Raw genomic sequence first — 15,348 nt, forward strand, 5'->3', positions numbered from 1 at the left:
CCCAACCCAGGGATCGAACCTAGGTCTCCCACATTATGGGCAGATTCTTTACCAGCTGAGCCACAGGGAAGCCCAAGAATACTGGAGTGGGTAGCCTATCCTTTTCCAGCGGATCTTCCTGACCCAGGAATTGAACCGAGGTCTCCTGCGTTGCAGGCAGATTCTTTACCAACTGAACTATGAGGGAAGCCCTCATATTGCCTATTCGTGCTTATAGTCATTGGTATATTGTTTTTTTGTTTAGGGTCTTCTGTCCATGTAATAAGTTTTCTTTACCAGACACCAGCCCCCATTATGCATGAAACCCGACCTTGGCCTTACTTGCTGTATTCTTCTGTCAACTGAGTTCAGCTGGTAGAGAATCTGCCTGCAGTGCTGGAGACCTGGATTCAACCCCTGGGTTGGGAAGATCCCTTGGAGAAGAGAAAGGCTACCCACTCCAGTATTCTGGCCTGGAGAATTCAATGTACTATATAATCCATGGGTTTGCAAAGAGCAGACACAACTGAGTGACTTTTACTTTCACTTTCTGTCAACTGAATACACTGCAGAATTCAGGAATATGATGATAGAATATAAGAATTAAGTTTTGTATGAGCAGTATTATTACATTGTATTTTGAAAGTATATATGTGGAAGAAGGCAGTCAGAAAATACTAAGAAATGGTCTTAGAATTGTACACAATTTACCTTCTATTTGAAATATATTTTTATTGATTTTTAAATATATAATCTAAATTGATATGGATGATGTAGTGCATTTGTGGATTTCTTACAAACAACTACAGTAGATGGTCCAGTCTAAGATATGGGAAAGATGGGACTTTTTTTCCCCAGAGTGTTAGGAAGACCATGAATCTAAGAGGTACTGTGAGAAAATATGAGTATTGGGCCAACAGAGATTTTACTTTCCCCAAAAGTCACAGATCTCTTATGACAGTGCCATATAGCAAGCTGTTTACTAGTTTAAAAAGCATTACTATCACATATATTGTGTTGAATTTGACCAGCAGATACACTCAAACAGATGCACATAGTTAATAAATCACGTTTCAATAATCATAGATATTAAACATAAAACTTTTCTGAGTTTTACATTAAAATTCTGTAATTGATAACTCTTCTTATTTCAAAGGCAGAAGAGGAGAGAAACTATCATATCTTCTATCAACTTTGTGCCTCAGCAAACTTACCTGAATTTAAAGTGCTGCGATTAGGTATGAATAAGACATTAGATTTATTGTGCTGGTATTATCTTCTGTTTATTTCCAAGTTCATAACTTTACTTCTTAAAAAGGAGATTATCTTGTACTGAAATATTTATGGATGAAATAAGAGGTCTACAGTTGGCCTCAAGATAACCCATGGGATGGATAAGGGGTAAGTGGCTGTATAAATGGAACAAGATTAGTCTTGAGTTGATACTTGTTTAAGATGAGTGCGATGAGTACACAAGGGCTCATTATACTAGTTTCTCTACTTTTGTGTATGTATGAAATTTGCCTTGTTTAAAAGGAAAGAAAATATAAAGGAGTTTATGTGGTAGAACCATATGAAGTCTCTGATGAAGAAAGGAGGAAAGTGTTTGAAGAAATTATCCTAGCATGTAGATTGAAATAAAACCTTTAGGAAAGGACTATTCACTTAAACTCTACAAACATTTTGCTCCATTATTTAATTTGAGTCTTGTATTAAAATGTAACTAAAAATACAGACAGTCAGACTCCAGACTCTATACAATTAATTGTGCTTTCACTGCCTCTAAAGCAGAGTGGACATAAGGGTAGAAGTCAAGGCCTTTTCATAGACTGCAAATCTTTTAAAAATTTTTCCTTAATTGCAGGAGATGCAAATAACTTTCATTACACGAATCAAGGTGGCAGTCCTGTGATTGAAGGAGTAGATGATGCCAAGGAGATGGCACATACCAGGCAGGCCTGCACTTTGCTAGGTATGTAATCTTATCCTTGAATTCTTGGAAGCAATAGCTTTCTGACTCAGGCAACCTTTGATTTGGAATATTGGCTTAGCTTCATATTAAGTGGTGAAAATTTGGGGGAGATTTAACTTTTTTTTTTTTTCAGATTTAACATTCTTCATAAAAAACATTTGGGCATCAAATGGGCATAGAGTTTCTCTTGGGGATCATGGGAACTATACTGAAAATATGTTATGGTAATGATTGTACAACTTTGTAAATTTACCCAAAACTTTTGAATTGCATACTTAAGATGGATGAGTTTTATGATATGCACATTATTCTTCAATAAAGCTATTTAAAGCATACGTTCACAGCTTCAGGGGAAAGATATGGGACTGTTTATTTAAATTTTTACAAAATCTGAAACGTAGAGCTGAATGGAATGGGTTTCTATTCAGAAACTTATGTTTTATAGGATTTTTTTGTGTATTTGTTTTTTTTTTCATTTTGGGTGTGTTTTTGTGGCCTGGAAATGTGGTTGAGCTGGCTTGGTGACAAAATAATGTATTACATGTAGTTTATTTGTTTCTGAAATGGCTCAGGTCACTGTTTTGTTTCTAGATTTAAAAAAATATATTGGATCTACATATAAATAAATTGACCTTTAGAAATGTAGTATACAACTTTTAGTGCTGAATTATTTATTTAAATGTTTCAGCATATGAATAACTCTAAAGTCATACATTGGTATTTTGAGGAGTAACCTGAGATGAGTTAATTTAATTTAAAAGTATTGCTAATCAGAGTATTCTTGCCTGGAAAATCCCATGGATGGAGGAGCCTGGTAGGCTGCAGTCCATGGGGTCGCTAAGAGTCATACACGACTGAGCGACTTCACTTTCACTTTTCACTTTCATGCATTGGAGAAGGAAATGGCAACCCACTCCAGTGTTCTTGCCTGGAGAATCCCAGGGACAGGAGAGCCTGGTGGGCTGCCGTCTATGGGGTTGCACAGAGTCGGACACGACTGAAGCAACTTAGCAGCAGCAGCAGCAATCAGAGTATGATCCAGGACCACTTGTAAAAATTTAGAATCTCAGACTTACTAAACTAGAATCTGCATTTTAACCAGATTCATTGGTGATTCACATATGCATATTATAGTTTGAGAAACACTGCTTTACTTCCAGTGCTAACTCTGTTTATAAACAGAAAATTGCAAATTTGAAAAAGTCATAACGCAGGAGATGGTAGAAACATTCCTTGTAAAATGAACTCTGAATTACCTGTATATGATTGCATTTTTGGAAATAATTGTAATATTTTTGCTTAAACATAATATATATCTAATATTCTGGAAAAATCTTACCTTATTGAAGAGTGAAGCGTCATCTGGTAAACCACCAAGGGCTGACCTGCATTCTCATCCTGTCTGATCTTTCAGGTCCTGCTCTAGTTCTTTGTTTACTCACTTGTCAGGCTGGGGCATAGCACCAGCCTGAACATTTTTAATTGTGTGGTCTCTTTGAATTATTCTTGGTCTGTAGTTAAAAGAAGTGATTGAATAATTTGACTTAAAACAACCTTACTGAGCCACAACTTGCATTTAGAGTAGAGCTAAATAGTAGTGTTAGTGAGATACTTAAATCGTGTGATGAATTTGTTTAGCACTTACCATGTGTCACACAGTGTGTTAACTTTACTAAGTGTATTTTCTCCTTTAATGTTTACAAGCTCTCTTTGAGATAGTCTCTAATGTCCCTGTGTCTCAAATCAGAAACTAGAAGGGTGAAGGTGTCTGCCCGTGTGAGATGGCAGGTCAGGAGCAGAGCCTGGCTTCCAGCTGAGGTCTGTCTCACTACACAGCCGATGCTCTAAACCACAGTGCTAAAGTGCATCATGTGTAAAGGTCAACAAAGGTGAAAGTGTTGTTAACTATGGCACATTATAATGTCTACAACATCTGGCAGTATTCAAGTGTTAAAAATTAAACTCTTAAAAAGTTAAATTATGTGCTTTAATTGTTTAGTTCCTATTCTGAAATTAATCACTGTTCATTTACTCTGTTGTTTCAGGAATTAGTGAATCTTATCAGATGGGAATTTTCCGAATACTTGCTGGCATCCTACACTTAGGCAATGTTGTGTTTATGTCTCGAGATTCAGACAGCTGCACAATCCCTGTGAGTTCAGAGCAAGCTTCCTGTGATGACAGTTGATTTGTGTTTTAGTTTTGTTGATTCTTTATGGAAACAATGTGTTTGGAGTCTGTCTATTAACTAACATTAATAATTATCAGAGAGATAATTACTGGAAAGATACACTGTCTAGAGTAGAATTTTGAACCGTTGATAAAGAAATGTGGATCAGATCCCTGGTTCACAGTGATTGCTTGTGTGTGTGGGAGGGATGGGGAAGGAAAGAACTTGGGTATATGTGTGAGCTGTATAAACAGAGGTGGGAAATATTAGATGTGAAAGTTGGATTGGTGAGTCTACAGTGAAGAGCTTGTTTGGCCCATGACACACATACTAGAATTGATAAGTTTATTTGTCCTGTGGAATATGGTTTAAAAGTTACTGAAGAAATTGTTAGCAGTGATTACTCCTGGGAAAAGGAATTAGATGACTGGAGAGATATGGTGTCTTCACTATGATTTACATATTCTTCCCTAGGTAGAGATGACTACACACTGAGAATTAAAATCCAATTCATTTGTTTAAACTGTAATAAAACCTAACAGTCTCAGAATGTTCTCATTGGGCATTGTAATTTGCAGTATTTTCTGATCACCCCTATCAAAGATCACACACAATGCACGCACTCACATATATATGTAGATACTTATTAGGTGTTTTTTAACTTTATTAAAATGGAGGCAGTTTTAATATAATTAATTCTTTTTCCATCTTGCTTCCTCAAGGATTATAATAGGAAACAATTCTGAGATTTATGTTTCACTCTTCAGACACCCAAGTTGATATTTGCAAATCTACATGTAGATGAATTCATGTGACTTAAATTTGGGTAAATTAGACTTTAGTTTTGAAATACATGTTTCAGCATCTCCGCCTGGGTTCAATCCCAGCTTTACTATTTATGCAGTCTATGTTTTGGGGTGAGTTACTTAGCTTCTCTGAACCTTAGTTTCCTCATTTTTAAAATGAAAGAGACTTTTGTTTTTTGCCAGTTTTGGACTAGGTGCTATGATCACACTTCATGCTGGATAAATTATATTCTAAAAATATTTGTAATAAATACATAAGAACTTTAATAAATACATAAGAAATATTTTAATATATATATAAACTGAGTGAAAATAGGAACTTGGAACAGAGCAGAAGCACGGACTCACCTGGGAGGCGTTTGCTGAACCCAGTGACGTTGAGCTATGGTTTTCATAGCCAAGTGGGGTGCGGAAGACAAAAAACAAAGCCTCAGACTCCTATAAACAGGGGAACAGGAAGGCAAACTTTTGCTAAAATTGAGACCCTAAATGGGGAACATGCTCACCACCTCCTCCAAGAGTACAAAGAAAAATCAAGTCTCTAAGCTAGGTGGGGGGGAGGGGGGAGGGCAGAAATAGTTCCCTAAAAATTTAGAGCAATGAGCTGCTCCTCATACTTATTTCCCAGTTTGTTTTCATAGTTCCTGGATGGTCCTCAACAGCAACATACATAAAACTTGGCTTAAATTGATCCTGGATTGGTAGTGCCCTGGAAGCTTGACAGAAGCAAATGCAAATCCACCTTCAATCCAGGCCTCAACAGAGTCCCATGAGAAGAGTTACAAGAAATACTGACTCATAGTCAAAAATCTCAAATCTCATGATAAAACAAAATAGAAAGAGCTAGGCAAAACAACAGATAGCAGTCAAGCCTACTAAGAATGTGGAAAGAAATTAATAGCAGATTTGATACAACTGAGTGGAGAAGTGATAAGCTGAAAGACAGACATGAAGAAATGATGCAAAATGCAAGATGGGACCCACAGATGGAGCCCTTAACAATAGTTAAAAGAGATGAAGAATGGAGTAATAGAATCTAATTTTAATCTAATGAGAATTTCTAAGGGAAAGAAAGAAGAGAATGAGGCAGACAAAATGTTTGAGGAGGTAATTACTAACACATTTCAGAACCTGTGAAAATGACACTACACCACAGATTTGGAAAGGACAAAAAATCCCAGATAGAATAAATAAAAAGAAACCCACCTCTAGGCTCGCCATAATGCTACCATAGGCAGAGAGAAAACTCTTGAAACACAAAGAAAGATAAGACATACTAGTGTTGAAAAAGTAGCAATTAAACTGGTTGCTCACTTCCCAACTGCAGTAATAGGAGTCAGAAAACAGTGGGCCATCTTCAGTGTTCTAAGTAAATAATTACTAACTTAGAATCATATATCCAGTAAAGATATCTTTTTAGAATGAGGAAAAGATAGATGTGTTTTTGGACAAATAGAAACTTGTGAAAATTTGTCACCAATAGGCCCTCACTAAAGGAAATATTAAAAGACATGGTTAAGACAGAAGGAAAGTGATCTGGATACAAGATCTAAAATTCCAGAGGGAATGGTGAGTCAATAAAAAAATGGGCAAATTTTGATTAATTAAAAGAATAATAATAATGAATTGAGCTTCCCAGGGGGCACTAGTGGTAAAGAACCCACCTGCCAATGCAGGAGATGAGATATAAAAGATGCAGGTTCAGTCCCTGGGTTGGGAAGATCCCCTGGAGGAGGACATGGCAACCCAAGAATACTCCAGTATTCTTGCCTGGAGAATCCCATGGACAGAGGAGCCTAGCAGGCTACAGTCCATAGAGTTGCACAGAGTCAGACACAAATAGTGTATTGGGCCACAAAATACTTTTTACAAAAAACTCATTACAGAGGGAAAGGTAGTAGAGAAACCTCACAGACATTCCCATAACCAAGCAACCAGTCAGCATCGCATGAGTTCTGATGCAGCATCCTGAGGAGGATACCACATCTCTTCTCTAGTATTCCCACCAAAAAGGCATGCCAAATCTGATCATGAGGCAACATCATACAGACCCAAACTGAGGGACACACTACCCTTCTAAAGTATCAAGTTCTCAAAAGACAAAATGAAATAAAAGGGTGAAGAGCTCCTCAAATTAATAGAGATTAATGAAATAAGATAACTAAATTCAGTGTACGAACCTAGACTGGATCCTGGACCATAGAAGTGGGATCCTGGTCCCTAACAACCCTATCCTCAGAGGACATTATTAGGTCAGTCAGTAAAATTTACTAGGTAATAGGGTTGTATCACTGCTAATTTTCTGATTTTATTCATTGTACTATAGTTATATAATTTTAGGAAAATACACAGTAGAGTATTCAGTATCAAAAGGGCATCATGTTTGCAACATGCCCTCAAAAGACTCTGAAAAATAATATGTATGTAGGAGAAGGCAATGGCGACCCACTCCAGTACTCTTGCCTGGAAAATCCCATGGATGGAGGAGCCTGGTGGGCTGCAGTCCATGGGGTCGCTAAGAGTCGGACACGACTGAGCGACTTCACTTTCCCTTTTCACTTTCATGAATTGGAGAAGGAAATGGCAACCCACTCCAGAATTCTTGCCTGGAGAATCCCAGGGACGTGGGAGCCTGGTGGGCTGCTGTCTATGGGGCCGCACAGAGTTGGCCACGACTGAAGTGACTTAGCAGCAGCAGCAGCAGCAGCAAACGTATGTGAAAGAGTGAGAGAGAAAGAGCAAACTCAGTAAAATGTTAATATTTAAGGAATCTGGGTGGAGGGAATACTTTGTACTTTTCTTGCAACTTTTCTGTTAGTCTGAATTTAGTTTAAAATAAAAAGTTTAAAAAACTAAAGTGAATCACCAGCCCTTTCTTCCTCCCAAAAAGATAATAAAGTACTGGATAGCAAAACTTACAGATTGGGATTGAGAGTTTGGAGTTCATGTTATTTAATTACATTAAGTTAGCTAATATATCAATTCTTCTATCATAGAAACAGAAAGTGAAGCTTTCAAACTAATAAAGAAGAAAATGAACTAAAAAAATAATCCCAAAAATAGCAAGAAAGAGAAATTTTTAGAAAAGGAGGGACAGGTAAAGGCCAAAAAAGTTATTAATAGAAATAATTACAAATGAACCAATGTTTTAGTTAATATGGATTGTCAGACCAGTTTTAGAATTCAGGTATATACTTTTGAAAGAAGCATTCCTGGAAAGTAAAGGTACAGATAGTTCAAAAGTAAAAAGTTGAGAAAAGACACACCATAATAGCTAGGAAAAAACCTGGTAGAGCTGCATTGATACTGGACAAAATGGACTTTGAGGCCAAAAGCAGCGCTAGAGATAGGGTCACTATGTATTGGTAGAGATGTGTATTCACCAGGAAGATGTGCTAGTTCTAAACTTGCGTGTGCCTAATGATGTAGTCTCAAAATATATAAAGTGAAAGATTACCACAAGAATAAAAAGACAGATCTGTCATAGTGGGATATTACTGACTTCTCTCAATTACTGATAGGTAAAGAAGTCTAAAAATTAGTTAAGTTATAGAACATTTGAACCAAACAGTTAACAACATTGACCTCATAGAACAAAATGGTAGGACCATTCAAATAAAATGTTTAGAGTGCTGATCCACTTCTAAATGTCACACAATTCATATATAAATGAATGAAATAAGCTGCTTATTCAAGGGAGTTGATCCATGTTGATGGTGATGGTGCTGATTTGTGTCTGAAGTGATTACTTGGGAGGGAACATGAAAGAAGGGACTGCTTCAGTGGGAAGGGTCAGGGGAGGAGGGTGTCAAGAGACCCAGGGTTTAATGACAATTCTGACATAAACTGGCGGTGTGCTTTTTGCCAAGCTAGTCTTTTGGATGTTATGTCCTAATTTGTCAATTAGAGATAGCAGTGCTCACCCTGCCTGTTCCTCAGGAATGTTATCATGCAATTGAAACATGTGAGTGAAGATGTTAAAAAATATAATGTACTAACATGAGTTAAGTTAAATAAGTATTTTTAATTTATGAATACTTTTCATGCCTACTCATGCAAAACCTGTGGAAGACATTGTAGGGGATACAGGGATCCCTGTAGGTAAGGGGTTCCCAGCCTCCAGGATCTAATGCCTGATGCTCTGAGATGGAGCTGATATCATAGTAACAGGAATAAAGTGCACAGTACATGTAATGCTCTTGAAGCATCCCCAAACCATCCCCCACTCCACAATCCATGGAAAAATGGTCTTCTACAGTCAGTCCTTGGTGCCAAAAAGGTTGGGGATCCCTGTCATAGATGATGCAGGGGATCCTTAGATTAGAAATACTAGTCTAAGAAGCCACACAAATAACTCTTAAGTTGTCTGTTTATAACCTTTTAGTACCTCCACCTCACACCTCCCCGCCATTGGCCCTCATTGCTCTTAGAGGAAAGACTAGCCATGGAACAGCCTCTGGCTTCATCTGCTACATTATCTCCCTCACATAGCTTCAGTTCCTCACATCTCTGGTTTCCCTCCCACCACAGGACTTTTATACCAGATGTCCTTTCTACTTGGAAGACCCTTTCACCTAGTTAACCCCTTCTTATTCTTCAGATATCAACTCCATTTCTCAAGGCCGCTGTCTCCTGTCTCCCTGAATAGGGCACATTCCTTACACATGGAATCTTAGTATAGTGTCCTCCTTTGTAGTAATTTTAATTTTAGGGAGCAATCATTTAGTTAATGTCCATTTCCCCTAGTGACTATAAGTTCTAGGAGGACAGCATGAAAGTGAAAGTGTTAGTTGTTCAGTCGTATCCGACTCTTTGCGACCCCATGGACTGTAGCCCACCTCAGTCCATGGAATTCTCCAGGCAAGAATACTGGAGTGGGTAGCCAGTCCCTTCTCCAGGGGATCTTCTTGACCCAGGAATTGAACCTGGGTCTCCTGCATTGTAGATGAATCCTTTTACTCTCTGAGCCACCAAGGAAGCTGGTACATGTCTATTTTTTTCTGCTGGGATATAATATATTTGTAGACAAGCTGACTCATTTTCTGACTGACTAAATGAATGTGCCTGAAGATGGATGTAAATAAGTATGATAAAGAGACAAAGGAAGAGGTCATTTTTTGAAGTGAGTCCTAGAAGAGATTACAAAATGCTGCCTAGATTCTGGTTTGATGGATGATTGTGATTATCACTGATCAGCTTCAAATGTTCCTGGTGTTTGTTGTAGAAAAGAAATTGTCAGGTTTAATTGTTACCTCTTTGTTAATATATTTTTAGTAAATTCTTACTTGATTGATCTGGTCCTAGGAAATAACCCATTCTCTTTTGGCAGCCCAAGCATGAACCCCTCAGCATCTTCTGTGACCTCATGGGTGTGGACTTTGAGGAGATGGGTCACTGGCTCTGCCATCGGAAGTTGGCCACTGCCACAGAGACGTACATCAAGCCCATCTCCAAGCTGCAGGCCACGAATGCCCGTGATGCATTGGCCAAGCACATCTATGCCAAGCTCTTTAACTGGATTGTAGATCATGTCAATCAGGCACTCCATTCTGCTGTCAAACAGCATTCTTTTATCGGTGTACTGGACATTTATGGGTGAGTGTATTTGGCTTAGTGGTCTGAGCCTTTCTTTCTAGTCATTATCTAGTAACTCCAAGTAGGTATTTGACTATGTCTCCTACTGGTGAGCTAAAGGGAAAATCAGAAGAGAGTTTTTTAAAGTCTAGTTTCATTTGCTAGTTTGCCTTCTCTGGGTACCTTTCTTTAATGTTGAACCCCTTCCTATACATTTGTGCCTTTTGATGCCTAATTTTTCATCATCCAGTTCACTTCTCAAAAAAACCTTTGACATTTCTATTCCCTTCCCTTCTGTGTTTATGTAAACACAGAATTGTGAATCTGTGAATTGACAAGAGCAGTAGCTTTATTGTAATTCTGATTGTTCCCTACTTGGGGATGAATATGCCCTCAAAAACTCATATTATTGAATATATTCACATGCTGCACCTTGAAAAAAAAATCTCTGCCACTTTGCTGATGTCTATCTGCTGGGTACATATTTCGTGTTACTAACTTAGAAAGCCTTATCTTCACTGATGTGGAAAGTAAGTTTTGCAATGTTAGGGAATTTCCTATTTCTCTCTAATGTGCACATTTTGAATATTTTTTAAAAGCTATTTTTTCCTTTTTCTCCTCTTCCCATATTATTTTTGATTTTACAGATTTGAAACATTTGAGATAAATAGTTTTGAACAGTTTTGCATAAATTACGCAAATGAAAAACTACAGCAACAATTCAATATGGTAAGAATTTTCTTGCTTAAATAATATTCTGCCAAAAATTATTCTTTGAATTCCTGGTATGTGTTTAAACACTGGCTCCTAAAGTGAAGTTATGAATTTCAATTATTATCTATGGTTTAAAGCAGTTAAATTGCTGAGGAACTTATGATTAATGAATGATGCAACCTAGGAAAGATGTTTATGGTCCCGATTGGATTCAAGGTCATCTGCTGTCTGAGAATAGTGAAAATTTGGTCCAAATAAATTGAGAGAAGGAAGCAGAAAGTGTGTTAAATAGTGACTTAGGGGTGTGAAACTTTGACCCCAGAGATATCATTCAGTTGGTCATCCCAGAGGCTAACTATATGTGGAGTTAATACTATCTTAACTCTTACTTGCTGTATTAGCAAGATATCAGGACAGTCTGATGATAAGACCATTGGATGGCATCATCGACTCAATGCACATGAGTTTGAACAAACTCCAGGAGATAGTGAAGGACAGGGAATCCTGGCATGCTGTTGTCGATGGGGTCACAAAGAATCAGACACGACTGAGTGACTGAACAGCAACAGGGCAAAAAAGTCAGGACATATTCTCTTTTCTACATATTTTTTATGTATTCTGTTTTACATATTCTCTTTTCAACAGTCTGAGACATTCACTGGGACAATGGCAGTGGAAGAATTTTGAGTGGCTTTTGTGAAGTAGTAATAGCAGATATGTTATCATGGTGTTGAGGGATTTGGAAGCACTTAAAAATGGTTGGGCTACAGGCTCTATGGTGGGATTGATGGTGACCTCTGGGAGGTCACCTTCCAGGACTGCTACTGCCAGTGCCCCGTCCCCAAGGCAAGCCACTGCCAACCCATGCCTCCGCAGGAGACCGTCCAACACTAGCTGGCAAGTCTAAGCTCAAGTGGATTCAGATTCAACTTAAAACATGTTCCTCAGAATGTCAAATTTCTCAGGATGTTAACAGATATTCCACAAGATAAAGTTATCTTGTTAAAAAAAAAAGAAATGCTGCAAACCCTCTACATCTCTATATAGGGATTTAAAAAGCACATTAGCTGAGGGGAAGAAAAAAAACACAGAGAAATCAAGCAGGAAATATATTTAAACTGGCTAAGCAAAAAAAGGAGAAGGCAATGGCACCTCACTCCAGTACTCTTGCCTGGAAAATCCCATGGATGGAGGAGCCTGGTGGGCTGCAGTCCATGGGGTCGCTAAGAGTCAGACATGACTGAGCGACTTCACTTTCACTTTTCACTTTCATGCATTGGAGAAGGAAATGGCAACCCATTCCAGTGTTCTTGCCTGGAGAATCCCAGGGACAGGGGAGCCTGGTGGGCTGCTGTCTGTGGGGTCGCACAGAGTCAGACATGACTGAAGCGACTTAGCAGCAGCAGCAGCAGCAAGCAAAAAAAATAAAATAAAAAAATTAAGATTGGAATACAACTCTGCATTGATTTTCTAGGGGACCTTGGGCAAGTTAATTGACCTTGCTGGGCCTTAGTCACCTCATCTGTATAATGGGGATGGTAATAGTTTGCATGTAGTTATATGGATTAAAGAATTGGAATATGTAAAGTGCTCACCACATGCTAAGTACAAGTTTTAAGTGCAAGATTAGGCATGATTATTATTGATAAAATAGAATGTTTAAAATGAATCACCTATCGGAATTAGAATATGAAAAAGAATAGAACTGAAGGATGGGTAAGAGCCCTATTATCCTCATTATACAAAGAGAGGTTGAGTGGTATACCCTACAATTGATGAATGAAAAATGGAAATTTAAAGATATTATTTTAAGTTACAAAAATAATAAAAACCAAAAGATCTAAAAATTGTAATATCGGAAGGATAGAGGAGGAATAGTAGAGAGTGATATATATGAATTTGGCCTCATCTGTCTCATTAGGAAATCGAAAGTTTTAAATGAATAAATAAAATAATAGCTGATAAGCATATACATATTCCCTGGTGGCTCACCTGGTAAAGAACCCACCTGCCAATGCAGGAGACACAGGTGATGTGGGTTTGATCCCTGGGTCAAGAAGATCCCTTGTGGGAGGGCATGGCAACCCACTCCAGTATTCTTGCAGGAAAAATCCCATGGACAGAGTAGCCTGGCAGTCTACGGTCCATGGAGTTGCAAAGAGTCGGACATGACTGAAGCAATTGAGCACACAACAACAAGCATTTTGTTAGGGCTTCCCTGGTGGCTCAGCAGTAAACAATATGCCTGCAATACAGAGACACAAGTTCAATCCTTGGGTCAGGAAGATACCCTAGAGAAGGAAAGGGCAACCCTCTCCAGTATTCTTGCTTGGGAAATTCCGTGGACAGAGGAGCCTGGCAGGCTACATTCCATGGGGTCACAAAAGATTCCTACACAGCTTAGTGATTAAACAATAACAACAACAACAACAAAGCATATTGTTCAGAGATAAATACCAGAATAGCTGAGGGAGTTAAAAATGGTTGTTTCCAAGGAATGAGACTGGGATTGAGTTGAGACAGAATAAGGGATCGTTGCTTGTCATCATAAAACCTCTAGACTATTTGATCTTTGTAAAATATTGCATAAAATATTGTACTTTGATAAAAATTTGGACCCTCTTTTAGGCAAATTAAGCTACTTAGTATAGTGAAATAATGTAGAAGTGATCTTAAAATTTTAAGCTGTTTTCATAAGAATGTGACTGGTATATTTTGTGTTTCTGCATAAGGAACATTAATAAAAATCTGTCAGACACTAAGTGGAATATTATTTTTTCTCAAGGTTTTCTTGAGTTTCTCAGTACTTTAATCAACAGCAGAGCCTTCTGCTCTTTCCCAGTATATTTTGGCACAAGGTGACTGGAAGTATTAAGGAACTAACGCCAGCCTCATTAGGGACTGGCTGATTTGTTTTATTTCTCGAGGACCTCATGTCTCTGCATGTGTGTTTCTGACTCTTTTGTTTCCCTTTCCCTCTTTCTGTCTCTGTCCATCTGTTTCTTCTCTCTTTCTCTCTCTTTCCTCATACATACACACACACACACACACTCTCTCTCTCTCTGCACAAGAGAGAGAGGCTTCCCCCTTTCTCTCTTATTTCTCTTCCTTCTCTCTTCCCTCCTTCTTATTATCAGATGACATATATTCTCCTTCAGATAGTATATATTTTGTCTAGGTTTTTGCTTCCTCACTTACCTCACACTTCCTGTGAAGAAGCAGTGGTTGAGGTGCTTTGTCTTCTTAACTTGCTTAACTCCCATTCATCTTGACTTCTTGCAGCATCAGCTTTCACTGTTAATTGTATGTTTCCCAGTCCTTATATCTGAGAAAAGAGAATGTGATTAACCCAGTTCATTTGTTCATCAGAGAACTCTGGCCCTTGACTAGCTGTGTCTTGGAGCATGGGGTCTTACAGTAAAGAACTTGGTGCTCAGGCTGCTCCCACAGCACGGGCTGTGGGGTGGGCAGTGGGCAGGAGAAACATGGTGACTGGCAGGTTTAGTGCTTGGAGTCATTACCTTACCGAGTAAGCATCTCTTGCCATATTGAACCTCATGCCCTTAATTTTGCAATTAAGAGTGGAAAATTTTTGAGGTCCCATGGATTTTGCCAAACTAAACATAGAGACTGTTTCTATTGTCAATGTGAAGACCACACTGCATATAAATTAATGAATTAAAGGAAGATAGGAATCATTTGTGAGGAATTATTGCTACCATCAGCCAGGGCATCTTGCTGACACATGGTGCCCCATTTGCCTTCTCATTAATCAAAAGAACAGAAGAAATTTGCTTTCTAATTAGCATTACATAAATATTCATATGTATGACAAGTTTGGGGTTTTTTTTTTAAAGCTTTCACACCTGGTTAGACTATGAATGCTGCAAATGAGCCAAGAACAGCATTATAATAAGTATAGAATAAAGTGGGAAAGTTCCAGATGTGTGAGGAGAATAAAGTATCAGAAATCTTGGTAACCCTTAGGTTTCATGGGGGTTTGGGTTCTAAGAAATATGTGTTGTCTGGTAATAGCCATAGAGGGATAATCTTCCCAGAAAAGCTGCAGGACATGTGAGAGAACCAGTGTGACAAAGGAGACAAGAAAGGAAAGCAGAACCCTGCAGGAAGAA

At 38.3% G+C, this 15,348-nt stretch overlaps 1 protein-coding gene across 6 annotated transcripts in view; it reads left to right on the plus strand.

The window, feature by feature from the left end:
• The window catches only part of MYO5A (myosin VA), a 206,323-nt gene that overhangs the window by 104,082 nt on the left and 86,893 nt on the right, over window positions 1-15,348 (plus strand). For all 6 annotated transcript variants that reach the window (XM_055537938.1, XM_055537941.1, XM_055537940.1 and 3 more), the window contains 5 exons: window positions 1,136-1,217; window positions 1,844-1,951; window positions 3,997-4,103; window positions 10,257-10,522; window positions 11,149-11,230. In XM_055537938.1, coding sequence (XP_055393913.1) covers window positions 1,136-1,217; window positions 1,844-1,951; window positions 3,997-4,103; window positions 10,257-10,522; window positions 11,149-11,230 — 645 coding nt within the window. The remainder of the gene's footprint in view (window positions 1-1,135; window positions 1,218-1,843; window positions 1,952-3,996; window positions 4,104-10,256; window positions 10,523-11,148; window positions 11,231-15,348) is intronic.

This window comes from Bubalus kerabau, chromosome 10, assembly GCF_029407905.1.
Source record: "Bubalus kerabau isolate K-KA32 ecotype Philippines breed swamp buffalo chromosome 10, PCC_UOA_SB_1v2, whole genome shotgun sequence".
Classification (NCBI taxonomy): Eukaryota; Metazoa; Chordata; class Mammalia; order Artiodactyla; family Bovidae; genus Bubalus; species Bubalus kerabau.